This window comes from Gavialis gangeticus, unplaced genomic scaffold (genome assembly GCF_001723915.1).
Source record: "Gavialis gangeticus isolate Ggan-Ray unplaced genomic scaffold, GavGan_comp1, whole genome shotgun sequence".
NCBI lineage: Eukaryota > Metazoa > Chordata > Crocodylia > Gavialidae > Gavialis > Gavialis gangeticus.
Genome location: NW_017729024.1, coordinates 152,843,294 through 152,863,322, shown reverse-complemented (window position 1 = coordinate 152,863,322; position 20,029 = coordinate 152,843,294). Strand labels below are relative to the sequence as shown.

Genomic DNA, 20,029 nt, shown 5'->3' with positions numbered 1-20,029 from the left:
GAGGGAAGGTTTAAGTTGGACATCAGGAGGCGCTACTTCACGGTCAGGGCGGCTAGAGTCTGGAACCAGCTTCCAAGTGAGGTGGTGCAGGCTCCCACCCTGGGGGTTTTTAAGAGGAGGTTGGATGACCACCTTACTGGGGTCATTTGACCCCAGTGCTCTTCCTGCCATGGCAGGGGGTCGGACTAGATGATCTGCTCAGGTCCCTTCCAACCCTAGAAACTATAACATAATAACTGTTGCCTCATTTACTACTGATACGCTAGTAATTGAAGTGGATTTTCTGGTTTGGCCTTGCATTTGTAGTGGAGTTCACCTACATTTCAGCAAGAGAAATTGGATTAGAGAACATATGAAGAGCATACTGTTCTGATGAAGCAAAGGTACCATTAGCCTACCTTGACTGGGTCAGTTATTTGAATGCAATTGCTTTCAGTGTAGTGATGCAAAGATGTCACAATCCAATGCTTAAACAGAAATATAGGACACTGAACAAACTGTTTCTCCTGCTTTGAGGTATCCTGGTGATGCAGACCTACCAAGGTTATAGTTACATTGTCAGTAGACTGTTCCTTGACTTCACCAGGTACATCATGTAGGCACAGGGTAAACCTGGTTATGCTGGTTTTTAAAGGTGGCTTTGCATCAGAAAGCACAGAGAAGCTGGATTCATGTACAAGTAGATCTGACCTCTGTTGTTCCTTCTGCCTCCTCATGAAAATTAGCTTCAGCACCATGAATATATTTTGTACACAAATAGCATATAAACACAAGACTTGGACCAGTTTTTTTTTCAGTGTTCTCCACAGCATGAAGCACAAGAGCTCACAGTGGGTCCATCTACATGTGCTATTAAGGTGAGGCAATAAACTCTGGAGCAGTTCACACTGGAGTTAACTGCTCTCATGCACAGAGTCTACATGTGCTCCTGAGACCACAGCAACTAGAGCCAGGGTGGAGCAGCCGCAGGCTGGCAGGGAGCACAGGAGTGTCAGCCCTGGGCTTCAGGTGGCAGCAGTGAACAGCAGAGGGGCTGAGACAGCCAGGATCTGGCCCCTCGCTGGTTGGGCTGAGTGCAATTTGTGCCTGGTAGTCACTGTCCACATGAGTGTTTGATCAGTTAATTACTCCCCTGTAAGATAGTGCTGCTGGGAACTGTACTATCTTATGCCAGAGCTAATCAGTTAACAGCAATAAAGTCCACATGTAGATGCACCCAGTAGGTATGGTATAAGGCACAACACAGTGCTAAGCTGCCTCTCATACCAGGTACTAGGGCAGTGCTATACCCTGGTGAGAACCAGAGCCTATCCAGCTGGGTAGAGCATCACATAGCTATGCTCCTTCCAGTATTGGAGCTAGCTCAGGGGGCTCTGCCCTCAGCTGTGTGGACATGCCCAATGGGCAAGTAATTACAGTAATGGGTAAGAGTCCTGGCTGCTGCTCCAGTGTTTATGTGAACGTGGCTGGGGAGACTGGGAAACCAGAAGACTGAATAAGGACAAACCATGACAGCAGCAGTAACTGGTAGTGGTAATCAAGCATGGTTTGGGGGAATGGGACTAGGAGAGGAAAGATGGCAAACATATTGACTTAGCACGTCCTTATCATATCACAAACCTTTTCTACTTGAATAAGGCAGGCCTTCCCTCACACTCCTTCCCAGCAGCCAAGACTATAGCACACTGTGGTGCTACTGTGGTGTTAACAGTAGTCTAGATAAGTAGCTAACTTAACCCCTTGGGAAGTTATACCATCCCATTGGCCATCTTGGAAGAGCGTAAGAAATAAAAAGGTAAGGGCCTTGGCTCTGAGCGGGTGGAATGTGATGGGACTGGTCTTAGATGCTCTTCTGTAACCCACATTAAGTGAATAGTATGTAGAAGAGTTGAGATTTGCCTTTACACCTGACTGAACACGCAGTGTTTTGAAACAGTAGCATGAACTGATACTTGTCATACTTCTTTCCAGAAAAAGTAGCTATTAAGATTCTGGACAAGACAAAGTTAGACCAGAAAACTCAGCGCTTGCTGTCCCGGGAGATTTCCAGCATGGAGAAGCTGCATCACCCAAACATCATCAGACTGTATGAAGTGGTGGAGACACTGTCCAAGCTGCATCTGGTGATGGAGTATGCAGCAGGAGGGGAACTCTTCAGTAAGATCAGCACAGAGGGAAAGTTACCAGAGATAGAAAGTAAACTAATCTTCTCTCAGGTTGTATCTGCTGTGAAACACATGGTAAGTTGTTTTTCTAATGACTGTAATCAGTTTAGTAGACCTCATGGATGAATGAAAGGTTCCAGAGAAACGGGCTGAAGTTTCCAGAGGAACAGAGCCCAGAGACAGGACTGAATGATCAAGCAGCTCCTATAAAGCACATTGTCTTACTATTAAAAACCCTGGTAGCTTCTGACAAAAGCCTCAGTTAATGTAGAGTTAAGGCTGGACTGCACTGTCTCATGCCCTTTCCAACCAGAAATAGCCTCCCTCCTCTGTGACATAAACATCTGAGAACTGGGAAGGAAGAGAGTTCTGGTATTTCAAACTTCTGGAAATCAGGAAGGAGTCCAGGGGCAGCCAGTACACCCCTCTTCCTGCCCTGAGCACTGACCCAGCACACCCAACCCTATCACTGTTTCATTGATCAAGTAGGTTTTTTCCCCTCCCCTGTGGTGACGGAAGTACAGGGCAGAGTAAGCTTGTTTGTGCAAACCTGCATTTTCCTGCCCCTCTTTGGGTGCTAAAGGTGCCCTAACATTTGCAGAGAGGGGAGGACAACAGTAGCTGAGACCCACAGTACAGTAACTGCTGGCAAAGTCTTTATCATGGCAAACAACTTCTGTACCTCAGGGCATACAGAAGAAAAACTGGGAAAAGCCTTCCTGTACCTACACTAATACTGAACTGTCCTGCTTTGTTCAACAGCATGAGAACAATATCATTCACCGGGATTTGAAAGCAGAAAATGTATTCTATACCAGTAATACTTGTGTGAAAGTGGGAGACTTTGGCTTCAGCACAATAAGTAAGAGAGAAGAAACTCTCAACACTTTCTGTGGCTCTCCTCCTTATGCTGCTCCAGAACTCTTCCAAGATGAAAACTACGTTGGTGTTTATGTAGACATCTGGGCACTAGGCATCCTCCTGTATTTTATGATGACTGGTACCATGCCATTTCGAGCAGACACAGTGGCCAGACTGAAGAAGTGCATTCTTGATGGAACGTACAGTTTGCCCCCATCCCTTTCAGAACCTTGCCAGAAACTAATTCGAGGAGTCCTTCAACCAGTGCCAACTGAACGATACTCTATTCAACTTATTATGAGCAGTGAATGGATGCAAGGGATATGGTATCCACAACCACTGGAACCATTTAAACTGGATCCAAGGTATTTATCAGAGACCAATACCCTCAAAGAGGAAGAAACTGAAGTGAAAAGTATTTTAGAGGAGTTGGGAATCACACAAGAACATATTCAAAATAACCGGGGAAGGGATGCTCGCAGCTCAATAACTGGTATCTACAGAATAGTTCTGCACAGAGTACAAAAGAAGAGGGCACTGGAGTGTGTTCCCCTTGTCACACAACCAGACCCCAAGGAGCAGGACTTAAAAAGGGGGTCATATCATGGCTTCAGACACACGTCCAAGCTGTGTTCTATTTTATAGAGTGCGTTGCAGGCTTTAATTTAGTGTTTAACAGAGGGGTTTTACTCATTTTTCATAGTAAATTCTGCTGTTACATTTTTTAAATTTTTAAATAAACCGAAAATGATGCCTTTATTTGCAAATGTGTTATTCCCACCAGAGGATAGGCATCCTTACTCTGACTTCTAACAGACTTATTTGTGCCAGCATCTTGTCCCCATGACCGTTCACATTTAAAAATAGCCCAGCTGACTGTATAAGAACTAAATATTGCTTAGCAAAGGTGTTTTTTAATAAAAATGAAGCAGATCTGTACTTTACACTGGGGAAAAGGGTAGCTACTTTAGGTTCAGGTCACCACTGTACAGGAAGAGACAAAAATCAGAAATCTGAACAGCGGTGAATGTTTACTCGTAAAGAACCTACAGCTGGGCACTTAACCCTAGCATAATTTATAAATAGCTGTATATTAGGACTTCACTGTTAAACATTTATACCTTGACTGATATAAACAGAGCTATCAACCTCCCTTACCTCCACCCCCTCTCTTTGTGCTCCTAAGTCCAGGATCAGCACTTTGAAAAACCTACACCCTTGAAAAACCTCAGCACTTTCTGATTTATCTAGCTGTAGCAAATCCCATCACAAGTTCATACCTTGCAAGTAGCCCTTAGCAGTCACAAACCATCTTGTATGATGAGTTGTACTGCCATCTACTGGTCTCTTGAATGAATGAGGTGTTAGTAAAACATCTGAAGCTTCTTGAGCTGAAAACTATTGGCTACCCAAACCTACTCCAGCCACAGACAAGGGATACTACAAGCATACACTGACTTCAGACATCTCTCACTTGACATTTTCCTACTTCAACACGTCATCTAAGAAGTCCAATGCTGCTGCAATGCAAAAGCCCTGAGCAAACACGTTTTAAGACATGAGTGCACCACAGACTAGTGCTTCTAATATTAGTTGCTATCTCAGCAAAAGGCAGGCACAGTAACCTGAAACTATTTTGATATCAAACTACTACAAGCCACAAAAATACCCAAGCAGGACTTTTTTTGGTACCTAGGCAGCAGTCTCCAATACATTCCTCCTTGCTTTATTTAATCCAGTTACTTTGCGCCCTGTTATGAAACGGCTGCACTCTGAAGACCCTAAATAAAAAGACAGAACGAATAGAATAGCCCAACCTTCTGCTGTCACCAGATATGGTCTATTTTCCTTTTGCCCTTCCACCACTCTGTTTAAGTGCAAATGGAAGAGATGTTTCGCCAATGACTTTACACCTGTGAAATGGAACTCTTAAAATAATCACACTGGCACACAGAAACCATCATTCCTTCAGGTAAGGTAACTAAAGGACTGGAACAGGGAAAATATATTGCTGGGTTTTCAAAAGCAGGATTGCTATACTGCAAAGTACACCCTAGAATCTGCGTATTTGTTTACTTGCCTCTTCAGCTTTATAAACAGGACTATCTTAAGAGAAAAGGTACTTGGTACCAGAAGACCCCCAGCTTGTGGACTTGTACTTTTAAACCTTCACTTATCCTAGCCTGCTTAAAAGTCCCGAACAATTCAGTATCCAAACATGTGCCATATCTCTAAAACTTTATTTTACAAAGAATCTTCAGTGTTAGCAAGGTTTATGAGGTTAATTTTTGTGCCAGTACTTCTTAGACTGTCCATTGCCAGCAATGGACTTTATTCTGGAACAGACTTATTTTCTTGTACCACATTAACTTGCTTTCATGAAACTTAAAGCCCAAACACTTGCACAATAAAATCTCCATGCATTATTCTTCCATCACTTTTGGTGGAAGATCTTAGGCCGCTGACCTCCATGAGTTCATAGTAAAACAATACTATTTTAGCAACTCTTAACTGTACAAATCCAAAATGTTATCAAAGCCGAACAAGTGACAGACATACAATAGATTATACAAACACTACATTACACCAGAAGTCTGCATTTTGTATCTTGATACACATTTTATCATTTCTGCAAAGTTGTGTTAGACAATGAACCTTGGTAGAATTGGACAGTGAAATAAAAGTTAACAAGACTTAGTTCTACCCATTAGCTCAGTTTAAATATATTTTACAAGCTAGCAAAGCTCGCCTCAGAGTTCTCCTCCAGTCTGGGCCTGCAAAAGTCTCCAAATGGACTCCTCATTAGCTTTTTAGGTTTCCTCCTTGCATACCAAACAAGTCTTAGCTTGCAAGTTGAAGAAAATCATGGTATTCCTGCAATAGTTTATAGCTGTATAACAAATAAAGAGCTTGAAATAGGAAGCCAATCACAATTCAGTAAGAAAATTCATACACGCACAAAGAAAAGCAAGAGACCAAAGTTAAGGAAAAATTGTCATTTTTTTTTCCTTTCTTGGTCTGCCAGTTAAGATAGGTTCTGACAGTATTTATGAATTGGATGCTAGAATTATGTTGTTTCAAATGCTTAAGTCTTTTAGAAGAGTGCATTCAACATGCCTGAGAAAAGTGCCAGCTTGGTTAGATAACATGGGAAATTAAACCCTTTATTTTGAACAGATGCCCTTTTCTCCCTGTTCTGCCAAAACCTGCTATGTAAAGTTGTGTGTGGTACTAGGGTCTATAGTGCGATTAGAATGATGGAATACGGATATCAGGATGTGGATGATAATGGATTTTTAAAATATCACAACTGAATCCGTCTGACGGAACTAACTGGAAAGCAACTCTAGTCCATTAACAGCACCTTGAACAAGGACTCTGCAGCCCTTATCCTTTTTGGGTGCTAAAAATGTGTAATATTCAGACAAGGCAACACAAGCACCCTAACATTAAAACAGTGCAGCTTACAGGCCAAAATTATTTTTGGTCAGACTTTGGAGGGGGCCTTAGTTTTGCTTCAAAGTCTCAAACTGCTTTGAAGGCAGAATTCCCATTTCCTTGGTACAAGTACAAGACTCTCACCCATTTCAGAACCATTTTTCTTAGAGACCAAGCAAGTTCAGAGCCCTTGGCATGCCCCACTCCACAATACATTCATGCTTCAGTGTTATGAAACCATTGCATGAAGGTGTCAGCAAACCACATTAAAACAAAGCCTTTCAAGGAGTTTAAAGCAGTTTTCCATGCTCCAGTAATTAAGGATTACTGTACAGTGAAAATTAACTAATATTTAATCCCTTTTCCTTTCCCACCCCACCCTCATTTTTATTAATTCCCCACCTCATAGAGGTATCTTAATGTTCTCCATTGGAAATGGCAACAGTAACACCTTCAGGTTCTGTTGCTGCAGGGATTCTTGGCACTTTCTTAGCAGGGCTTGGGATATGCTAAAAAACAAAGAAACAAACGTAATAAAAATCATGTATGTGATTTTCGTGTCAAATGAATTTCCATTTGGATAACATGCTTCCTTCCCCAAATCCCAGCCCTCTCTCATCCCAAACACTGATGGCATAATAGTTAGTCTGATCCAAGTTTAACTGGCTGTTTCTGCAAACTTTAAGTGTGAGAATACGCCTAGTTTCTCCTGCACCAAAAGCTCTGTTCTACACCGATATACGTATATATATATTTTTAAAGTTTACGTTTTTCATTACTGGCTCTTATTTCCTCTGTTTTAACAGAACAGGTCATAGCCTGTCAACTCCTGTTCCTCCTTTGCACCAAACAAGCCTGCACAAATGCTATGGTCACTTGCTTTAAGTATTAAAGAAATGCAGCATTCTTACTTCATGAACAATTCCTGAATGGACAACATCAATTCCTGCTTCCAAAGGGCCATCACCAAGCAATGGGCGCCGTGCATAAGTTCTTCGGTGTTTTTCATCCACTCGCACTAGGTACCATGTCCCCTCAAAGAGATCATCTACTGAACACTGTGGAATATAGTTGGCTAAAGAGAAGCCAGTAGATAATACAACATTAAATGTATTAATAAAAATAAAAGTTACATCATAAAAGATCTTTCTATTGTCCCCTTCTAAACTGCATCTATACCAGAATAGCAAGGTGTACCAAGATGCATGGATGTGCCATCACTTCATCTGTGCTAGGAAAGCATATTAAGACCTAAGTTTTCTAGTTTTGCATTAGATATGGACTTCCTTTATTCCTAGCTCCCAATCCTGCAGTTGAATATGAGTGGGGCCTAGACAGATTCATTTATAGGATCAGAAGTTCACTTTGTTACTCACAATGTGAATTATGTTTACTTAAAGTCTTCTTACCCAAGTGATGAGTTTCCTGCCTAATCTTCATGTTTTCAGCAAAGACATCTGGTGCAATACATTTTCGTGAGTCAAGTCTTGTTTGCAGATCAGAAAGGCTGGCAGTTATTTTATCCAGAGAAGAACCTGCAATACAAAACCTCTAAGTCAGGCAACACAACTGCTCTGAAGACTGTGGCTGCATTTCAAAAATATGTGAATATGCTATTCTCTGGATTATACAATCACTGAAGGACATTCAGTGTATGTCCTCTAATTGAATCAATGTGCTAAAAGAATGAGCTATGAAATTAGCCTTTTAAGGATTAAAACATGGCAAAACAGCATCTTGGGTTTTATTCTCACCTAACAATGCAGAATTAGTGCGATCAATGCTAGCCCGTCTGCTGCAAAACCACGTATATCAGGGAGAGACAGAGAGACTGACTATATCCAAGTTAACTTACCAGGTGTGGCATCCTGTGTAATTCTAATAGAGTACAAGGTGGCAGCAAATCCAGAACCATAGGAGAACACACCAATCCTCTGTCCAGCTAACTGCTGTGGGGAGAACCTGACAATCAAGTAACAGTTGTTAATGAAAAAGCCAAGATCAAGGGCCAGTTTTAAAGTAGTTGAGTGATATCTAGCTTCCATGATGTAGCTTACTGGATCAAGGCAGGTTGCATACAATCAGAGTTCTTATAACATCAGAAAAACAGAACCTTTCCCAGCCTCTTACGGCCAGGACAAGTGATCAATGTAAAGCATCTACACACTGCATTCCCTCTCATTAAACTACAGGTCTTGGGGCAGGACTCTTCCAAACCTTTCACACAGAGCTATGGCAATTCATCATGCGATATGAACAGCAGTCTTCAAAACAAATCCAGACCTTGCAGTTACACTCAGACCAACTTAATCAAAATAAGTTAATGCCCAAAATGTTAGAGTTTAAAGCAAGGTTTTTCCAATTTTCAGGCTACTTTGACTTCTTAGTCTGTCTAGATGCGATTTGTCTGTGAAGAAAAACGCTGACAGAAAATAAATGCTAAGGATTAAGCTGATCATAGTAAATCACCTTCTCAGTCCTCCTGTCATAAATGGTGAGAGGGAAAAGTCTTCTAATCTTTAGCCACCACAAGCATCTTTTCAGGTCTTTTTACATGAATGGTGTAAAATGTTTGGCCAATTCCTCAACACACAGAAACACCCCCCCAAAGAGGCCAAGTACTGATCCATTTGATGTGGATACTCCATGCAAGCATATTATTAATTTATTGTAAAGTTCCAGTACAATCACCTTGTGCAAGGGAACTATTAGGACAGCCCTAGCACGCAGAGGACTGACCCCTGGCTGGGGTCATCTGAACCCAGTACTCATTCCTGCCCAGGACAGGGGGGCAGACTTGATGATCTAAAAGATCCCTTCTGACCCTAACATCTACGAAACTTGCTTTCCTACAACAACTGCATACATACAAAAAACATTTGGCTAAAATGAGCTTCTGTGTTTCAGCTTATTAAAGCAAAAAGATTTTCATTAGGGGTGCACTGATAGAGATTTTTGGGACTGATACCAACAGCCAATACCTAAGGAGGCATCTCGGCTGATACTGATCCGATTTCCAATAGAGCTACCTCCAGCTGGTAAGTCCAGTGTAGTGGAAAGAAAGAGGGGAGGGAAGGGGTGTGGGGGGGCAGATCAACGCCCCACACAGTGGAGATAAGGGGCTGGGGCCTATTAAAACAAAGCCTTTCAAGGAGTTTAAAGCAGGTTTCCATGCTTCAGTAATTAAGGATTACTGTACAGTGAAAGTTAACTAACATTTAATCCCTTTTCTTTCCTACCCCACCCTCATTTTTATTAAATTCCCCACCTCACAGAGGTATCTTAATGTTCTCCAATAGAATGGCAATTGGAGAATGGCAATGCTCACCGAGGGGCAGCCCAGAGCAGGAGCTCAAAGGGGGGAGGGGTGGCGCAGCACCCATTGCTGCATACACCTGCAAGGGCATGGGGGTGGGGAAAGCAGTGCAGGGATCTGTGCGCCCCTGGATCTGTGCATGGCAGGGCGGGGCAGGCTGCAGCTGCAGACTGGAGCTGGGACTGCGCTGGACTCTTCTCGGCAGGGGCTGGGCTTAGGGCAGGCAGTAGCAGCACTGGGAGGGGGGCAGGCACCCCAAATTTTGCTGTAGCCCCGCCACCCACCCAGCACAGCCCTGGTTGAACCCCCACCTCCACCCACATGCCAGGAAGAGCCGGGGCTGCACCAGGCGGGTGGTGGCGGCACTGGAAGTGGTGCTACCAGGGGGGAGGGATGGTGGGCTGGGCTATGGTGAAGTTTGGGGTAGCTGCAGCCCCCTTCATAGCCTCATCCTAGTGCTGCCGCTGCCCACCCCCGCCAAGAAGTGGCCAGTGCAGCTCTGGAGTCTAGCCTGCCCGCCCGCCCCTGCCCTGTGCTGATCCAGCAAAACATGCCTCAGCCCCATGCCCTCCCAGGGCGCACACAACAGTGGGAGGTGCCCCCCCACCCACAGCTCTGTCCCGTGCCCCACCCCACTCTAGCTGGGCAGTGCACCTTCCCCCGTCACTGCAGGGATCCTTGATTTGCGCCCCCCACACTTCTCTCCTCCTTCCCCTTTCACCACAACGTACTTACTATCTGCACGCTGCTGGGCTCGACTCCTCTCTGCTTGCATGCTGCACTGTGGCTGCACACATGCACAGGCATTTTTCAACCAAGTTATCAGCCACTTCAGCCAGTTTTCTTTATATTGGTACCAATCTGATATTGGACCAATATAAAAATTGGTGCACTTCTAATTTTCATGCCAAGTGGGTTTTCAGCTGGACTGCTATGACCAAAAGTTACCCTCCCAAACGTTTTCAGGCGTTAACAGTTAACAACTTCTTATATTTCTGACTCTATACTTACTGAGCTAGAAGAGAAGTGAGGCAACCATAGACTGAGGGGGTGTACATATTTCCATTCTGATTAGACACAAGCAGAGAAGCTTTAGTTTTCTGATTAAAGATCTCAGAACTAGCTTTCATAAAGGCTCTCTCTACATCTCTGTCAAAGTATGTATCTTCCAGTTTTACATCCCTATTAAAAAAAAAAACAAAAAAAACCACGCATTTAGAAAATGTTGGTACACAGATGAAAGAAGGAAAAACAGGTACAGATACTTCTTTCTTCCTTAGTTCAAAGAACAGATAGCAGCAACACACCTGAAAGCTTCCAGCCCATTATAGATACTATTTGTCGTCTGTGGATTCTGGTCACTAAGAAAGTCATTCAACAGCAGCCGGGCCACAGATTTCTGTACAAGTTTACAGTATGGCGAATGGAAGATCATGAATCCAAAGTCATTCAAGGTAAAGCCTCTGTCAGTTCCTTCTGGAATAGGACAAAAGTCCAAAAATCTTAACACTGCCACACATAGATAGTGCTCACATTAAAAAAAAAAAAAAGCCAGATTGCAAAGCCCTAAACTCTGCTCACCAGTTACTATACATATAGTAATTTGTTTCAAAGTGAAGTCATTACAGAAGTCCTTTGAAGTGTGCCAAATGCAAACATTTCCTATTTTTGAAGCAACATTTGCAATCAAGCTATTATTTAAGAATAACAGTACTCAGAAAGCACCAGACTAAGAAGGTAGTTAAATATGTATCTAAACCAGCATAGTTTTGAAGATGAGACCAGGTTTAATGAATCCATTTATTCTGAACAATTACTAAAAAACGAAACTTCAGCAGTTCAGAATTAAGGAACAGATTAACACAAGATAAACACGCACAACCCCTTAAAAGCAAGGTATCACACCCTGGAAATTAGAACTAGGCTGCTGCTTTGCCAAGGTTTGTTACCTTCACCCTCAAGGCAAAAGCAAGACAGTCCCTAAATGTGCACTTCCAAAATTTTTCTCCACAACAAACTGAAATGAGCAAAATCTGGCTTCTTACGCATGTATCTAGGAGTAGTCCTTACGTTAAATGCCTGTATTTTGTGTCTGGCAATCAGAAATCACATTCTCACTCCAAGATCTGACAGATCCATTTTATAATCACCAAGGCCTGGAAGCAAGATTTGATAATAAAAACATACCCTTTTGCCACTTAGCTCGGATCTTGTTGCGGTAAACAGAATAGCAGCGATCCAATGCACTGAGGTAGCATTGTATAGACAGTTTCCCATCAACTACAGGGTATTCAGACACCATATCCGGTTTGTAAAAGTCATAGGCATGCTGCATATGGGTCCCACGCAATCCTGTTTTAAAATAAATTGATGAGAGATTAAAGGAATCAATTTCTTCCATCATTTCATATGCCTAGTGAAATATACCTCGCCCAAAGTCAGTTGCAAATAACTGAAAAAAGTGAGACTGGCTGAAGAGCTTACTGGTGGTAACACGCTGCACTTTTATGCTGCTTTGATAACAACTGATCTCACTCCCCAGTTCAGTGGGAGCTGGAAATGCTGAAGAATGCCCAAAAATGCCTCCTCTTGCAAACAGAAGTGATGTTGACAAACCCTAACCAGTACAGCTCTTTTTTTGCACTGGAACAAGCCCCAAGGGAAGGCAGGCAGAAGCACCTCCTTATCCTACCTGAGCTGAATTCCACTGAGGGAAATAAGCAGCCAGCCCAGAGCCAAGAGATGGAACGTATGAATTGTAACAACATGGCTAAGAAGGAAGCTAGCTCTCTGGAGGCCAGGGAAGATGCTAGCTTCAAGGCTAGGCATCCAGGAGTAGCAGGCACACGCTTCTGAGTTCAGAGAAAATTCAGTATCCTTATAAATAGTGTTTGTTTTAAATCTCTCCAGCTAAGACTAACCTCTCTCAAATATTAAAGGAGCATTTGGACCAACTAGCATGGCAACAGCACCAGCTCCACCTGTTGGTCTAGCATTTCCAGTGGCATATACAGCTATGTCTCCAGCAACAACAAGTGCATAGCGCCCTGTAAGAGAAGAGAAACAGGAATCTTGTGAAAAGGAACCTCATGGATACAATACTGTAATATCAGCCAGCAGTTCTTATAGCTTTGCCTTACAGAATAGATGGCTGCAGGAATAAGAATCTTTTAATACATTGAGAGTTTTTCAAGTTTGTTTCTACTTTACCCTTCTTGGAATATACCATGCAGGTTTGCAAGAAACAGTCAGTGATAATGAGCATCTGTCTCAGTATCACTTTCCATCCCTATAATGTATATTCTAAATTTACATTTCTGTGGAGATACAGATCAGCCACATGAGCCATCTTGCAACAGCACGTGCCTGTTTAGGTTATTCTCAAAAACACTACTAATAAATAGACCTCAGCTTGTTGAAAGGCTTGGTGTGTAAATCCCACACTTTGCAATGTGTACTTGACGCGGTTAAATAATCACTTTGTAGTTATTTGGATACTTGGAAAGCTATATCCTTGATTATTGCCAAGAGGCACACTTACCATCCCAAGAACTGGACTCAATCCAGTTAACAGCATTAAAGACAGCAGCAGTGCCTCCATAGCATGCATTCGTTGTGTCGATCCCTTCTACATCTGTATTACCAGATTCTTCAAAGAGTTGCATCAGAACAGTCTTTACAGATTTTGATTTGTCAATGATTGTCTCTGTTCCAACTTCCAATCGCCCAATGCAGTCATAGGAGAGACTATTCCTCTCCATGAGCTTCTGCACCACAGTCAAGCAGAGAGAATTGATATCCTCTCTATCAGAGCAGAAACCCATCTTCGACTGGCCCAAGCCGATGGTGTATTTCCCACCATCCACACCATCAAATTTTTCCAATTCTGCCTGGTCAACATACTGAGAAGGGAAATAGATCTCCAGGGCAACAATTCCAACATCTTTTGGCCAACAGGCTTCAGCATTTACAGGAAGAGACCCAGGCATGCTGTTTGAACTTAAGGGGGAAAAAAAAACAAAACAAAAAAAAAAAAAACAACAAAATGAGTTCTGGGCACATTCACGTTAGACATCCACTTCACATTTTAAATTCCTATACATTCCATCCAGCAGTTTGCTACATGTTATCCTCTCAAAGCAAGCAGGAGTGCTTTCATCTTTGTTAGGGGCGTATGCCATTGACATATGCACATTTAAATGCTGAATGAATATAAACAACACACAAAAATGATTTTTAATCTGAATAAGATTTTCTATTTTTATGTTTAGTCATTATTTCCTTCTTTATAATGGACGCACTTTTTTTTTTTTAAAAAAAACCTGTTTGTTGTCTATTAGTTGACTTTCAAATGTTATATAGTCTTTTTTTAAAAACCCTCCAAGTTTCATGTTTAAAACATTCATCTAAGCAGACACAGACACAAATCAAAGGCCACATGAGTGCGCTCTATCCACGAGGACAACCTCAAATGCAAAAGTGATATGCAAGTTACCCATTCTATCTTTGTAACTAAAAATGCTGCTTGGTACTTCGAACTCCTACAAACAAGGACGCTAAAGTGCCCAAACATACCATGCTCCACGGGGTCTGGACCTTTGAAATCACTGAATTACCTTCAAGTCAGGCACCTATTTTCGGTATGTGCAGAAAATTTCCTCTAATACCTTCTTAAGGTAATGGAAATCCAAATCACTTTTCATTTTAACACTAAGTTACTGGGTTTCAGACAAAGATCTTATACCATCAAAGCCTCTTTAAAATGAGATAGGGGTTTTTGTCTTTGGGATTAAACCTGTTTTGCAAATGACACGTGAACCACCCGGATGGCCTCAGAGAACTCAGCTTTCAGCTCCTCTTTTTTTGCCCAATAAAAAATTAAATAAAGTTATAACTATAACCCCCTCTCAGCACCAGCATTTTAAACGCCTTTTCTTTGTCATTTACTTCTAAGCTTTTCTTGAAAGGTATAATTAGCAGAAATCAGCAACATTTTAAAGTTGACCTGATATCGTCAGGCGGAAGTTAAAAACAAAAAACCCCACCGCTCATTTTATTTATGTTCCTAAGTTCAAGGATTAAATTGATCCCCACGCTTAGGGCCGCTGTTCCCCGCCCTCTTCTGACGCAGCCTCTTACCCGAGCCTCCCTCGGCCCCTGCGGCCCGGCCCGGCCCCACCAGCCGCACCCGGGCGGGAGACAACTGCCCCAGGACACAGCCTGTGGGCGGCGGGTCAGAGCGAGGCCCCGGGGGAGGGGCGAGGGGTACGGGGACCCGGCGGGTTCACTCACACGCTGCGGAATCCCATCGCCGCACCGCGCCGAGCCGCGCGGGCCGACGCCGTGCGCATGCGCGGCAGCCTCTCGCGCCCCGCCCCCACCCTGCTGTCACCTTGACCGGCCCGGCTGCGCACGCAGCATCCGCCTCGCCAGTCCCCGACAGCGCCTTCCTTGGCGGCGGGGTGGGGGCCGGGGGTTGCGGCAATTGTCAGCTTTAAACGGGCCCGACTGGTGCCGGGGGTCCCCTGGGCAGCTCAGCCTCCGCCGCTGGAAGCGCCCTTGCAAGCCGTGAGGGATGGAGGGGAGCGGTGTCCTTGTTGGCCTCGCACTGACTGTGCAGTGTAACTATGGCATGCATGCACGTGTCACTTTATCCAGTTTGCACTTGCAAAGAAATTACCACGGGATAAAGATGGCTGCCCTGCTGTAAAAGCTGAGCAACTATCAAATTAGTGCTTGAAAAGTGCACTGGTTTCTGGGCAGTTTTCATCCACCCTCGGCAGGGCCCTTTTTGCCCGACACAGAGGAGGGCTGCAGACTCCCAGTCCAGCCTGGTGTCTCTGCAGGAGCTGAATCACAGTTTAAGCTGCCAAGCACAGTGCCTAGGGGTGAGGGGGATGTACAGGGAGAAAGCTGGCTTCAGATGCACATGGTTCATTCAGCCTTTGAACAGTGTGTTTGCAAAACAGGCTGCAGATACTTGGGTCACATGTTGGCTTTTGCAACAGGGCCAGACTCAGACTCCTCTGATGAACAGTCGCATTGCAGTGCCCATGAGAGGTTCACTTGAATGCAAGGCCAACCGCAGAGCAAAACCAGGCTTCCTCACAGGCACGGTTAGTATGTAGGTAGGACAAGTGCAGCTTTTCACCTCTTAGATTAAACTAACTACCCCGGCTTTCTTTAAGTGAAGGGTGGGCATTTATAGATTTACAGTAGTTTGAATGATGCTTGCACAATAAGACAGTCAGTTCTTGTTCTGAAGACTCAAAAGAAATTAGGTCTCAACAGTAATGGGTAGTAGGACATTTATGCCATATTACAAACAAAAGCAGAGAAGTAGCGTTTCCTTTTTAGGGAGACACTGGAGTTGGTTGCAGAGTTTTGGGTGCCAACAAGGTGCTTAGTCCTGAAGCGCAACTAAAAACACAACCCCCTCTGCTTGGCTGCTGCCCAACCCTCAGAAAGCTTAAATCCAGTATTTTAGTCAGACTTTAAGAAGTTCCTCAGGTGCCTTTGTATGTGCACAAAACTACCCCGATCTTGACAGGGCTAAGCCAGTTGGCATCTACTTAATGCCTAAATCCAGAAAGGATCCAGAAATTAAGCATCACTCTGTCCAAGCCCCCTGAGGAACTGAAGCCAGTAAGCATGCTCTAGTGCACAGCATCAGATTCCCCATGTAAAAAAAGTGGTGTTACTGATGCCCTCTTAACTGCCATCTGGAGCCCAGGCTTTGACAATCAAGTGTTGTAACCACTACACAAGTTACTGGAAGATCCATCTCCAAAGTTTCCTCTTCTGGCTAAAGGTGGTTCAGGCCTGCATCTCACTTCTCCCTGTGCTGCAAATCACCAGCCCATCAGCTATTCTGGGGGGAGCACTCTCCAGCCCTCCTGTGGAAGCAGTGCCACTGGACAGAAAAAAAAGTCACTAGGCCCAACTGCGATGGCAACTGGGGGGGAAAAAAAAAAAGGAGTCAGAGTGAGGGTCCCAGGTTCCAGCCCCAGCTGTGGGAACCCTTGCCTTTCTATAAGATACGGATGGTAGTTTCTGCATGAGATATGACACCAAGTTGACAGATATACCTTCTGGCAGTCCAGAGAATGAGGCACTTAAGCCCCACAGAGATGCTGGATTTCATACATCTCTACCCTTTACAGCTAGCTGGTAGGAAGCTCTAAGAGCTGCCTGGCTGAGCTTTAAGCAGCTCCATGTTCTGCCGGCTGAGCAGTTTTGGATCCCTTTTGAAGAGCCCAACTCTTTCCATGTATTGTATAGTAAGTCTAGGTTCATACCACAGGTCTGTCGATGCCACTGTGGTCCAAGCTCCTAACTTGTAGGTGCCCAAGTCATTTATTAGGTCTAGCCCATGGCATCTTCATGTCATCTTAATGCAGATCTTGTTAAGATCATGCATAAGATGCCTGACATACCAACTGGTAAAGCAATGGCTTCTGCCAAGCTGACAGCCATATTAGCTCTCAGGAAAGCTTGATCTTCAGTATCCAAAAGGATTTGGATTCCTGATGAAAAATAATTAGGTTCTATTTAGCTGCCAGGGGCTGAACCAGGGCTGCATGAAAGGAGACTGCACTACTACTGCACTGGATTAGCAGCTCTGAAGGCCTACCTCTTCCGTGCTACTAAACCAACTGGTATTTAAAGTTCCCTAGTTCTGAGATCTAATAAGCTCTTCTACTTCAAAAATGTACTTCATACAGCAAGTATCTTTAAAGTGTTTTATTAGTTTAGCCAGGGTTTCCATCTCTGCAAAAACGTTGTAAGGGAAACTATTTCTATGATGTCTTGCTGACGCTACCCACATCATGGGCGACTCACCATAAATCACTCACAACAGCTCCCTTGCCATTTTCATGTCAAGTCATACATCATTCAAGATGCCTGACCCAGGACAAGTGACACCAGCTATATCGAGGAAAGCTAATTGTTACAGCAAAGGAACTGTTTGAAGAGGTGGGAAAAGGAACGGGTTTTGACCTCTTGTCCAAATCTTACTCAAGTTTTACCAAGGGAAGTAGATGGCTGATGTGTAGAAGCCAGAGCCAAAATGAGAGCATAGTTAGCAAGAGGTCGGTATTATAAAAACATAAAACTGATTGCATAAAATACAAGCAATGAGGAATGACTTCACTTCGTGTCTCTTTAAAAAGCCTCTAGGAGACGCACCATACACAGCAGCCCTCTCGATGATTCCTGCCATGGTTGCAAGATGCCAGTGGCAAGATTTTCCATCAAATGCTGCAATTTGTCTGAAGCCCTCAGTGAATTTATAAGCAGTGTTGCAGATTTGCTTTTTGTTTTCAGTTATTTAAATGCATCAGCTACACAAGAAAGATAATGCACCGAAGACTAGAAAAGGCAATGAAAAACCTCCTGCATGAAAGAAGGAAGGACAAGAAAGGAACGCTCACAGGGCAGGAGAAATGAATGATTTGCCAAACACAACAAGCAAAAACACAAAACAACATTTTTGCCTTACAAGAAGACGGCTTTAACGCTTTTGAGCAGCCTCCCTAAAGAGCCCCTTCTGCAACCAGGATGTCTTACGGCGATCTTTGACTGGACTCGTTCCCCTCCAGCGAGAGACGCCCTCAGACACCTTGCCTCTCCCCGAGCACCCCTCGCCCGCCCCCCCCAACACACGTACACCCCCTGGCAGGAGGACGCGCTCCGGCTCTGAGCGCCACGGCCACGTACACTGCACCGCCCCGCACCTGTCCGAGGCGATGGTTCCCGGTCCTGGTCCCGCTGCTGTTCGCTCCGCACGTGCACTCCGCCCCCGGGATGAAGCCGCAAAGCCGCCGAGGCACCTTTAAACCAGCCCCGCAGTCCCGGCGGCCGCGGGAGCCGTGAGCTGCAGCTCGGACGCCCAATCAGCGCGGCGCTGCGCGAAGCCCGCCCCCGCGGCGCGGCGCCACCACTGGGCGAGCGGGGAGGAAGGCGGTGGGGGAATGGGGTGAGAAAGTGACGTACATGGCCAGAGGGTGGCCCGCCAATGGCAGCGTGGCGCAGGGCCCGGCCGCTCAATGGGAGCAGGGCACCGCGGCCCGGCGGCCAATGGGAGGCGCGCTGGCGACGGCGGGTGACGGTAGGGCGGGCGCGGGTCCCCGCGGGGTTCGGGAGGCGGTTGCCTAGCGACGGGAGCTAGGCTGTAGAGCATCGCGCGGCCCGGCCTCGGCCGGGACCATCCTCCACCGCCGCCATGTGCCCGTTGTACCCCTGCCCTGCTTGGGGGCCTGCAGCGGGCTCGCTCCCCGCCCTGGCATGGGGGACATGGGGGTTGGCACGTGGGGCTCCCCTCATGACATGGCCTTGCAGGCAGCGCTGTCACTCGTCTACCTTCTGCACTGCACTGCAACCAGCCGCGTGGCTGTAGCTGGGCAGCCGCCTGGCACTGACTTAGTGCAAGGGCAGAAAACAGCTATTGCCACAATGCCCTGCGATTGGGGCAATATGGGCAGTCATCTTTCCTGCCCACGTGTGGAGGGGCTGGACCTGATGATCTTGTGAGGTCCCTTCCAACTCCTAACATCTATGAATCACTGCCCCTGCATGTGGCAGCCGTCCTGGGTGTATGGTTCCACCACAGCCTCTACCGATCTGTTGATGCCATACAACGCCAGGCCCAACGAGCTGATAACATGGTAGCTATTTCATGTGATGGCAGCCTGTAAGTGTGTTAAATGCAAGATAGGGTGCCCTAGGCCCACAAGTGTGTATTAGTCTTATCTCAACAGCATATAACAGGTTCAAAACCACAAATTGGTTCCTGGCAGGTACAGAAAAGGTGAAGATACCACCTACGACTGCCAACACCCAGAAGGCCTGCTCTTGCCAGTATAGTGTGCTGGGAATAATAGGGGGGTCAGCGAGCTACAAAATATCACTCACAAAGTTGCTCCCTTAATAGTCAGCAGTAGTAGGTTTCATGACATCTTGTCCTGGAGCACTCAGGTGCCCTGCGCCTGAGAGCAGAAAACAGCTCGGGAGAGACCCCTAGTGGCAAGAAGGGGGAGGCCCAGCTGTCAGTTACCAGGGCAACCAGGGTAACAGGTGCTGGTTGCCAGGGGGAGCCAGCTGACAGGAAGGGGCAGGGCCTGGCCCATATAAGCCCAGGCAGGAGGCCAGGAGGGTAGTTCCCCTCTGGTGACTGAGGGAGGAGGAGCCACGACACGACACGACACGACACGACACGACACGACACGACACGACACGACACGACACG

General features: G+C 45.3%; 2 protein-coding genes and 1 long non-coding RNA gene across 7 annotated transcripts in view; 2 read left to right on the top strand and 1 right to left on the bottom strand.

Annotated features, from left to right (window-relative positions):
- Positions 1–5,700, top strand: part of NIM1K (NIM1 serine/threonine protein kinase) — a 17,289-nt gene extending 11,589 nt beyond the window's left edge. The window contains exons 2-3 of the mRNA XM_019517907.1: positions 1,972–2,240; positions 2,928–5,700. Coding sequence (XP_019373452.1) covers positions 1,972–2,240; positions 2,928–3,671 — 1,013 coding nt within the window. The 3' untranslated portion in view covers positions 3,672–5,700. The remainder of the gene's footprint in view (positions 1–1,971; positions 2,241–2,927) is intronic.
- HMGCS1 (3-hydroxy-3-methylglutaryl-CoA synthase 1) overlaps positions 1–18,611 on the bottom strand; it is a 23,431-nt gene extending 4,820 nt beyond the window's left edge. Inside the window, exons 1-11 of one of the 5 annotated variants that reach the window (XM_019517904.1) lie at positions 15,073–15,143; positions 13,322–13,779; positions 12,702–12,827; positions 11,968–12,132; positions 11,088–11,256; positions 10,792–10,962; positions 8,320–8,426; positions 7,874–7,999; positions 7,376–7,539; positions 6,867–6,973; positions 3,648–4,807 (exon numbers count right to left, since the gene is read on the bottom strand). In XM_019517904.1, the coding sequence (XP_019373449.1) occupies positions 6,881–6,973; positions 7,376–7,539; positions 7,874–7,999; positions 8,320–8,426; positions 10,792–10,962; positions 11,088–11,256; positions 11,968–12,132; positions 12,702–12,827; positions 13,322–13,779; positions 15,073–15,131 (1,638 nt within the window). In that variant the 5' untranslated portion in view covers positions 15,132–15,143 and the 3' untranslated portion in view covers positions 3,648–4,807; positions 6,867–6,880. Of the gene's footprint in view, positions 1–3,647; positions 4,808–5,249; positions 6,974–7,375; positions 7,540–7,873; positions 8,000–8,319; positions 8,427–10,791; positions 10,963–11,087; positions 11,257–11,967; positions 12,133–12,701; positions 12,828–13,321; positions 13,780–14,919; positions 15,021–15,072; positions 15,144–18,518 lie in introns of those variants that run through there. The other 4 variants (XM_019517903.1, XM_019517905.1, XM_019517901.1 and 1 more) reach the window with 4 other exon arrangements.
- An 875-nt stretch (positions 18,612–19,486) lies between these two features.
- The window catches only part of LOC109297850, a 15,436-nt gene continuing 14,893 nt past the window's right edge, over positions 19,487–20,029 (top strand). Inside the window, exon 1 of the long non-coding RNA XR_002097442.1 lies at positions 19,487–19,499. This is a non-coding gene — a long non-coding RNA (uncharacterized LOC109297850). The remainder of the gene's footprint in view (positions 19,500–20,029) is intronic.